Genomic DNA, 10,929 nt, shown 5'->3' on the forward strand with positions numbered 1-10,929 from the left:
AATTGATAACAGTTTGTGTGACAACCTTTCATCGCATTATTTCATCGTGGGAAGCTGGAAAACAAGGGCTATTCGAGACACTGCATTAAAAATGAATGACCAAGATTCAGTAAACTAGAGTAAAATTAAACGCTTCATTAAAGCAGCTGTAAAACTTGTGAATATCCCAAAAATATATTAACTGAAACATGTGAAATTTACAGCAACCAATGCCTGTTTTATATACAGATGAACATGTAGATTTCAATAAACAAAAATTATATAATAGGCATCAAAAATGGGTACCGTCCTTGGCAACAATGGCTTACAACAACCGATGTAAATTTACGAAATTTCAACAAATTATCACTGATTATGTTTTATTGACTTTAAGACACATAGCAAAATTGATAAAAATCATTTTGGGGATAGTTCATACTGTTTTAAAGAAACATTTTATAGTAAAAAAGTTTAATACTCAAAGGTCACCCTATATTTTGACCAATGAGTGAAAACAGCGTGTAGGAATATCCAAAAAATTATTCTAAAAAATCAAAAATTGTACTTATCCACGTTTGTATGAAATTCTAACAGATAATGAAACTTGAATCCATTTTGCTTTAATCCCTCAAAACAAATTTACAATAAGATGCACTTGACAAAACTGCAAAGGCCTAAGAAGAGCAAAGAATTGCAATACCATAAAACAGTTTTATATGCTATTTTCTTAAATATTAGCGGTCTTGTTCTTCAAATTCATATTCGGGGAGGAAGTTCAATTTCTGGAGGAGTCTAGAAAACAATTTTTTTGCAAAAAAAATTGAAAGGTTTATGAGAGGAAGGAAACAGAATGAGGAATTCACTACATTAAATGTCTTCATGACGGCGTCCAAACCCACAGGCCATGAAGAGTAAAGGAGTTTTGGGGATAAAAAGAAAGTTAATGTTTTGTCACACCAACAACATTTGCCAGATCTTTCAACCTTTGACTTGTTTCATTTCTCAAACTTAGAAAAACATCTATCAGAAAGAAAAAAAAAGTACAGCAAATCATAGGATCTGCCATATTCCAGTATACGAAAGGTCATACTCAAAAATGTGTTCGAAAAACAATTAGAAATTGAATGGAAATGTTACGGATATGCATATTAATTGAAAGAAAATATCTTAGTTAAATCATTAAGACTAAGTCATAGAAAATGCCCTAATGACATTACTTATTGAACGCCCCTATATATAAAGAGCTTTCTTGTAGTGGAAGAAAAAAATAATATATAGATAATAATTTCTTTTATTACACTAAAAGGGGCATAATTTTAAATAAATGATTGAACTCTCAATTATATTTCACATAATTATTTTATTTCATAAATTCGTGACACGAGGAAGTCATTTTAAAAAAATTATCAGAAGACTTTGGTGCGAGGTACATGCACAAATGCGTGATCAAATTTCATTAAATTTATTGCATGTAAAAATTATACAGTAATACACAAAGAACACCCTTCCTTAAAACATGTTCCCAATCAAAATACTTGCACACAAGAAGACATATATCATCTCACATTTATACTATAACAGATGCCTAACATCCTAACTCCCCTTTTGTTACACAGAATATTTGACAACTAAAAGTTGGAAGAATTAAAGACATCGACAAAGTTACAATGGCAACAAGGGATTTAAATCACGTCACTTCTGCTTCACACAACACTAGATCACTCACCCACAATATAACACACACGATTGCGATACTACTATTATATCCCCTCCAACTCCGTTGGGAGGGGGATAAAATTATGCTTGCACATGCAAGAAAATTACTATGAATAAATGTAATAAATATTTTAAACTAAATTAAAACACAGTCATTTCCATTCTCATGTGTCCTATATTCAATATTCTTCATATATCTAATGAACCAATAATGAACCAGTCCTAAATACATGAACATGTATAAAAATGTATGGACATACATGTATAAGGTCACACATGAATGAAAACTCTAAATACTTGTTTTGTCTTTTAAAAATCATTGTTCAAGCAATTTATTTAGGAAACACGAAACAATGAAAGAAAATTGTGTTGCATATCGGTTAACTAGATCTCAAAATGCTTGTCTCGTTGCTCAATCAATCTCTATCTAACAATAGGAAGCGATTCAGGAGTCCTGCATTTGACCTGCAAATTGAATAAAGTTGATCTATTACATAAAATATAGTTATTATGTAGACATGCATAATAATATATTTTCATACTGTTGAGATAAAAAAGGTAAAGGTGTACATTTAAACGTCTTATTTTGAGCTTCATTAAGAAAAATCATCAACAGTATGAAAGTGGACCTTGCCACGTAAACGTCATACAAGAAAGGATGCTAATTCTAGCTGAATCTAAATCTAGCTGTATCAATGACAGACTTTGATTTTATATACCTGCTGTGCTGGGTTTACGGATTGTAATGAGAGGAATCGTCAGATCTCTCTCAGCTTTATCCACCCCACCGTTCTTCTCTTTACCCTCGGGCAGTATCCTTCTCTGGGTAGTGGGTGTGTCTACTTCTAGAGGCTTCTCGACTGGTAAAAGACGATTAAATATAATTTCTTTAAAAATCCACTTGGTTTATGAATAACATTAGTTCATCTTTGAACAAAAATGTCAGTAGAAAGGTAAATAATAATCAAATTGATAGCGGTTTTATAGATTGATAAGCTGAGAAAGAATTGGCAACAACAAACTCACGAGAGTGATCGGCGTGACCTTTCTCATCCGGAGCATAAACAAACCCCAGCACTTCTTCGTCCTCATTATCCTTATCAGGACTCCCAGCATCCGGCGTCAATCCACCCTCTTCATAAACTAAATTATAAAAAAAACCAATCTTAAGAACCCTATCTACACTGCACACTAAAGAGTTCTGATTCTATGGTATTTTTTTTGCAGTTAGAGTGACCTGCCCTTCGATCTAAATTCTTAAAATTAGAAATTCACAGTTTATTACACAATCTGTAATCAATTCAGGTATTAACATTTTAAAAGGCCAAGATAAATTAATTGAACATGTTATTTACATGTATTTTCTGTATGGAAGTAAACAACAGTGATATCTATTCACTGATACTGTGTTGTGTTTAAATATTTTTCCTGGGGGTAAATGCCACGCACCATATGTTGAAAATCATATAAATAAGCTCAATACTAACACCTTTATAGAATATATTTTCTCAATATCCAAAAAAACAAAAACATTTTGTACTGGTGTAGAGAGGGTTCTTAAAGAAATCCGTTGGGTACATTTCAGAAATGTTTTTCTTTAAATAGTATTGATAAGTTAATACCTTCAAAATGGATCTTGGAATGAACCCATGCTTTTGTCATGTTGTAAATTTTGAATTTACTGGGTTGCAGTAAATGTAAAATTTACAACATGACACTTTAAAATGATCTTTTTAAAATTCACTCAAAAATATCTGAATAAGAGTTTAGAGAAAGTATGGCGGCAATAAAATTTAGAATAACGTAGAATATAGAGATATGTTCATATACTTCAGTTTTGGTGAGAAAATAGCAAACAATATTTTAGTCATCACTTTTAGAAGACTTTAAAAAACTGCCATCTCAGGCAATACAAACCAATTTTGTCCTTTTTCTTTTTGATCCAGACAAGTTTTCCCTCATGGATTCCGGGTCGTTTCTGGCAGCAACAGCAGTACAGGACCATACAGACACTAATTCCTACAGCACAGACCACCACTATAGTCACAGCAACAGTGCTAGACAAATTATAATACAAAGTTATCCCTTCAATACAGGTCACCACAATTCTCAATGCAACAGTGCTAGACAAATTATAATACAGAGTGTTATCCCTACAGCACTATAGTCACTTTAACAGTGCTAGACAAATTATAATACAGAGAGTTATCCATACAGCAAACATCAACATTATTCACATCACAACAATGCTAGACAAATTATAATACAGAGAGTTATCCTAAAAATACAGGGCCCCACAATTCTCAATACAACAATGTTAGACAAAGTACAATACATAGAGTTATCCCTACAGCACAGGTCACCACAATTCTCACTGTAGCAGTGCTAGACAAATTATACTACAAAGAGTTATCCTTAGAGCAAACACACTACTATTCTGACCGAAACAGTGTTAAACAAATTATAATACAGAAAGGTATCTCTACAGCACAGTTCCCCAACACTCTCTTGCAGCAAAAGTGCTAGACACATTTCAGTACAGGAGCTCATCCCTATAGCACACACCAGCACCTTTCTCAGACAAATTATATTTCATTCATTTTTCCTCCTCTTAAAACAAGTCTTTTAAGGACATACGCAAGGTACCTTTCCTACTGATAATTTTTCAAGATATTCTAAATTTAAACTTATAATACCATTACATGTTCTTAGACAAAAAATCAGCATGCGTTACCAGGGGTTTTAACAAGATATCAAATTTTGAAAATTTTGGCATTATTCAAAGAAAAATGTACAAGTATTACAAAACATAAATTCCAGATTTTTTCGTCAAAAATTGTTTTAGAAGAGGTGTACAAATCCATATATCCATATATAGACAATAAAAATATTGCACACAGGTCCTTCATATAGTGGAACTCTTCAACTCCAGGGAAGAACCCAGTAAAATTCAAACTACGTTGCGTATGATCTTAAGTGTTCTCTTTCAGGAGTTCTCAAATACACTGTATATGTATATATTAAGCTTATCATAATAAGTTTACAAATGCTTTAACATTTTTAAAAATTCTTTTTTTCGGAAAAATGAACCAAATAAACAACTCAAATAAGCAAATATGTATACAGTGTATTTAACTTTTCAGAATCAATCCTATTCCTAGTGAGTTATCCTAGCTATAGGTACATACACCGATGTATCCTCCGCGCCGCTTTTCTTGACAACCTTTGGCCTACAGCAGGTATTGTTACAGCAGTCGGTCAGTCCTGTGTCATGAGCAGGAAGTGGACACGTAAAGTTATTGAATACTGACCCATTCACATCAACACCTTTCTTGTCAAAACATAAGGTCGGTTCTACAAATAAAAAAATAGGTTATCAGGAATTTTGAGGGTTAGCACTTTTTATAGTATTTAAATTATATTGATTCAGAAAAGTATTTACATGTACTTATTCATGCAGATTTAGCATATCTTTTATTTATTGCCTAAACTACCATATATCTGTGTAATGGATATAGGAAGGACGATTAGGGTTGTCCCCACCACATTACACAATATGAATATTTTTCTCCCACAACTTTTTCTGAATTTGCCCCCGATCCCCCAATATCAGACTACATGAAAAAGCCCCCATCATTTTCAGGCTATATTATTTTGTCTCGAACATCTTCAGGATATATGCTATATACATTTGTCTCCCATACAACTTGAGGTCCCATGTATTTGTCTCCAATCACTTCATGCTTTTTGAATTTGTTCCCTATAACTTCATGCTCTATAATTTGTTTCAATTACAGACTACATTACTTTATCCCTCCTAACCTTATGCTACATGAAAATGTACATCAAAACTTCATGCAATTATATAAGTAGAGCATGTTTTGGAGTAAAAAAGCGGAAATCAACACCCGAGGAGAAATTTTTCAATCGCCACGTCAGCGGAGGTGAGGTTGACAACGGTTTTCCCAGGGGTGTCAATTTCATCTGTTCTCCTCAAAAGATGCACTATTTATTGTATAATACTGAATATCTGATTGAAAAATAAAAGAAAAAGCGGGAAAATTCTGAATCAAATCTCGTTTTGATAAAATTTGCGCTTACGATATGAAAGCTTTAAAAATATTTCACTGACCTTTCAAGTGTTTATTTTTTGTACTCGGAAAGTCCTTATTCTTCAATTATTTCGATAACTCCGCGATGCTAACATTTTTCTTCTGTTTTTTTTTGTTTTGTTTTAGCATTCAATCGTTCTCGTACTCATGGTATTATTGATTGATTGGATGTTGTTTTACATTCCATCCGTGAACTTTTGATGCATACAAAGACGTCACTATACCGGTGAAGGGCGGTACATGTAAATTGAGATCAGGATCATTAAGCATTCAGCGATCTTCAAAGTGCCAACGCCTGTCATGACATGGGGCCTTTATATTTAAGGTCTCATCCGAAGCACTAACGAGTACTATTGCCACCCATTTTCATCGACTTTATTCGCATCCGTTTGGTTGAATCCACAACCATAAGTCACTGAGCGGGCGCTCTACCGACTGAGTGGCAGTGACAATAAAAGCAACACTCGACTAATTCCAAACGCACAACTGACAGTTGGACATAATCGCTGTTACTCGTTATTTACTGTATTGTTTATTCTGAGGGTAAGCATAGAAAAATAAGCCAATGATTTTAAAACAATCAGATATAGCAAGTAAATCTTTTCCTCTTAATTCTGGTAATATGAATCATTCTCCTACATACAACGCTATATGCATACTCATGCAGGGTATGTGAATTCGCTCCTAACAGTTTCATGCTTAGTAAATAAGATCACAACAACTCCAGCTACATGTATTTGTTTAAAAGTTCAGATCACAATATTAATTTAAACTTGTCCCCGAAAAGTACAGGCTGAAAAAATTAGTCGCCCAAAAAATTCAGACTTTACCGATTTGCACTCATATATTTTCAGTGTATTTTGATATTCATACGAAATAAAGTTGACATATACATGAACAACTATGGGTTTCATGCATAGTCTCATATTATTCAGTCTTTATGAATTTGTTCCCCACGACTTGTTTCTCAAATGAGCACTGTCTACAGATAATCTTTGTCCAGTTTTATGTTTTGCTTTAAGTCAAATGAAACTTTCTTTCTTTACACAGTTGATAAAACACAAGGTCACAAGACATTTTTTGTTGTAAAGAACTTAAACAGTATGTTTTGTAATGCCCCGGAGTAATCGAAAATTCGAGGACAACTAGTTTTTGACCTGTCTGTCTGTCCGTCCGTCTGTCTGTCCGTTTAAATGTTTGTCTGTTTGTCAGCAAAAACTTTAACCTTGACCATAAATTTTGAGTTGGTGGTGCTATGACATGCATATTGCACAAGTCTATTCCTCTGACAAGACATCTTTGGAAACCACCAAATATAACCTCTTGACCTTGACTTTGGGGTTTGACCCACTTCAAAAAAAAAAAAAACACACTTTAACCTGGGCCACAACTTTTAAACAGTTGATGGTCCTTCAAAACTCACATGTGTATTTATTGGGACAAGACCTTTGAATTGGTATTTAATTTTTTTTTTTACCTTTTTACCTTGATCTAAGAGTTTGACCTTCTTTAAAAAAAAACTTAAACATTGGCTATAAATTTTCAACAGTTTATACCAGGACTTTAATATTTTACAAGAGTACAGTGTATTCTATGTGACAAAAACTCCCTTTGGATATAATATTTTTTGACCTTTGGCCTTTAGAGTTTGACTTGCATCTGCGAAGCTTCAACCATCACATTTGCTACCGTACAGGTGTATCACTGTCTCACACACATATTGCTTTCACTTCAGAAATTCATTGTTGATAAATTGCACCCAATATTTGAATATGTTTTGGATATATCTTCAGAGTGACAAATACAATATTAAGTTACCAAACAGTCACTTTTAAAAATCATATTCAAGAAAAAGTTTTTAACACCTTTATTGGGATGTAAATTATGGGATTTGTCCTGTGATCACATTCCACTTAACCAGAAGAACAACATTTATAACATGCAGAAATGCACATACATGTACGTTCCTGGAAATACATACATAGAGTGTTGACCATCCCAATATTCTGCGTATTAAGCCAAGATTTTGGATTATGACGTTTATATCTGCACATAAAACTGTTTAATACTGATGTTTTTTCCTTATAGAAATTTGGTTTGTTATATTATTACTATATGTAATCTGGATACTTTCAACTAAATAGAATATGAGATATTTTTTTAGTTCCAGAATTATTTTGCCTATTTTTCCTGCTAATAAACATGCCTGTTACATGTACATGCTCTACAATTACGATTGCCTTTGCAATTCATCAGCAAATATTTATCTGCACGCCGAGGTAATGATTATATACAATAAATGTATAGAGTCATTAATATACCATCTCATTTCCTTGTGTCATACTGAATATCTGTGTTCTGTGCACATACAAAATGGAGATTCTGTATTCGAGACAACTAAAGTGCCAGAATTCATAGCGGTATTCAATTAAGTTTAAGAATTCTGAGGCACCATTACAATTTCGCGTAACGCTCAAAAGTATAATAAACTTTATCCAGGAAAACATAAAATCGATGTTCAAGACATGTGCAGTTGTTAAATCTGAGAGGCATTGGTAATGACAGCATCATTCTCTTATTTGTTAATTAGCATTCAGAATATGTTCAGAATTTTAATACGTTTTCGACAACTTAAAATTAAGCAGACCTCTATCTTATGTAATTTTAATGAATCAGTCATCGTAACTATGACATGTAAATAGAAGTAGTGTTTCAAACACTTAATTATTGTTTCATTTTCTGCCAATTGCCAAGTAAACAAGTATGGCACAAGCAAGCCAGAACACACAATCTAATCATTTTCATGATAAAAAATGTGGTTCTCTTCATAATTAACACCAAGAAAAAAGGCATTGCACACCGACCAGTTGCTTCTAACATGATCTACTCCTGTCGGTTCCTGTAACAAACCTTTGTCTGGATTAAGTTCTTTATACTCCTTATAGCCATAGATAGCGTTGTACGTGGTGACGTTGTTTGTTGATGTCTCTCTTTTAGATATGTCATGATCTAATGCAACAGCTGTCACTGCTAAAATACCTACAAAATGAATTTAAATGTGATATTATAAATGGCATCTACGTAGTGCAATATGTTTATACTCCTAAACCATTAAACAAATATCTGGCTCATGTATAATCAATGAACAAATTTTCGTTGGACCCTAAACAAATTGTAACCACTGTTTTAGGGATATTATAATTTTAAAAGTGATGTAAATTTAATGGAATATTTTTTTTATGATTCACTCATCTTATGAAATATTCAATCGAGAAACTCGCGTTTGGGAATTCAGTTAATGGAAGACTTGTTTCAAAGTTGGTAGTAATAACATTTGGGTCTATCGATCGATAATCTGCTAGATTTGTAGCGCTTTATCTGTAACGCGGATCCAGCGAACTTTATCGCCAAAACATTAGATGGAATCTAGGGCATCTCCTCGAGTCATTGTGTCACTGAAAATGAGACGATTAATTACTTTTGGGGATTTGGGGGCCGGGTTTTTAAAAAAGAACTTATGGCACTTTTGGTAGACAATGGATCGAAATTTCTAGAAAATGATGTACCATGTCAATTATTGCAAAAGAAAGTATACATTTTTCCAAGCATGAAAATAAATTATAAATTGTTGCATCAATATTTTTTTTATATTATAAAGCAGAAATATATGCATCTATCATACATTACCTGTTGTGAAAACAACACTTAAAATTCCTTTCTGATTCATTGCTGCTGTACATTTCACAAGCGCAATTTGAGTTTCTTCTTCTCCGACATCATCTATACTCCATGGCTATTGTTCCTCTAATCAATATCGTGTGCAGCAAATGATGCGTAGCGCTTTTGTGTATACTGCTGGATGCGTAATAGGACAAGCAGCGGCTATAACTCGACCATACACTTCTCTGTGAACGTGTGTTATGTTTTTAATTTACGTTTATTTTAATTATGCAGACAAGTGTAAAATTCCGCTTTACCTTGACACCAAAGACGATATCATTGTTATATAGTAGTTTTATAGAGCATGGGTGAGGTCCCGCGCCCATTGTGTATAAAACTGCCGAACATGACAGCTGTTCCGCAACGTTGATTTCATTGTTTCCTTTGCTTGTTATTTATTTTTGGCATTCCTGTTTCGTCATAATGTTTTTGCTTTTTGAATTTCCAAAGTGAAAATATTTGTTAAAAAAAGTTTGTGCATAATTGATTATTATTGATTTCATTGAGCAAAACATTTTGGTTGAATAAATAAATAAAATAAAATAAAATAAAACATTTTGGTTGAATAAACAAATAAAATAAAATAAAATAAATAAATAAGAATCAACATTCTCTCTCTCAATAAAAATATACGGAAAAAAATTTATGAGCCTCCCAAAAACACATATACAAGATGATACAAACAAAAATATGGGAGCTTGAATTGGTATATATTTCTTGACCTATTTTGAATGTACTCGTAAATTATGTGGCTAATAAATCTCTTAAATATTAAGAATTTGTAAACTTTCTGCGATGAACAAAATCCCAAACTTTCTGCAACCATCCTTATTAATCTTAATTAATAATTTTTGTCACTTAAAATCCTATTATTGTGAAAATTTGAATAAAAAAATCTAAATCTGTGCGGTTAAACTTAATAATTTAATTTTACTAAATTAAATATAAATAAAACAAATGTTGTTATTTCAAGGAATTATAACAAAAGTTTGTTGTATCATTTGTCATTAAAGACAAGTTTAATTCAAAAGCTGGCATGTTGAAACATAAAATACAAGTATCGGTAATGAAGTTAAAAGACAAGAGTCTGAGCTTTAAGCAGAGAATGAACTTAAAGAGCTCAAGCTTATCGATAAAGACTGGAAAGTTGGGACTAAAAGGCAAAAAACTTCATCTAATAAACAAAGACTACATACTTTAATAGAGCGGGGACTTAAAGAAAAGACCAAGAGCTCATAGACGATAACTTAAACTAATCTTGTCTTTAATTTAAGCTCTTGTGTATACCAAGAGGTTGAGGTAAAGACAAGATGAGTTTATAGCCAACTGTTGGAGCTATAAAATAAAAGATGAAAAGATGAAAGTTAAAGATAATTCTTGAGCTCTAAAACAAGAGCTGGTG

At 32.7% G+C, this 10,929-nt stretch overlaps 1 protein-coding gene across 1 annotated transcript; it reads right to left on the reverse strand.

Annotated features, from left to right (window-relative positions):
* Window positions 1–1,332: 1,332 nt before the first annotated feature.
* On the reverse strand, window positions 1,333–9,724 carry LOC134275262 (uncharacterized). The gene is made up of 7 exons (XM_062757537.1): window positions 9,495–9,724; window positions 8,718–8,846; window positions 4,884–5,049; window positions 3,613–3,752; window positions 2,722–2,838; window positions 2,415–2,555; window positions 1,333–2,160 (listed from the first exon to the last, which is right to left on the reverse strand). The coding sequence occupies exons 1-7, from the start codon at window positions 9,532–9,534 to the stop codon at window positions 2,141–2,143; spliced, it is 753 nt and encodes a 250-aa protein (XP_062613521.1). The 5' UTR covers window positions 9,535–9,724; the 3' UTR covers window positions 1,333–2,140.
* Window positions 9,725–10,929: the final 1,205 nt, after the last annotated feature.

Source organism: Saccostrea cucullata, unplaced genomic scaffold (assembly GCF_032062105.1).
Source record: "Saccostrea cucullata isolate Sc308-1 unplaced genomic scaffold, CSIRO_AGI_Scuc_v1 ctg2667, whole genome shotgun sequence".
Classification (NCBI taxonomy): Eukaryota; Metazoa; Mollusca; class Bivalvia; order Ostreida; family Ostreidae; genus Saccostrea; species Saccostrea cuccullata.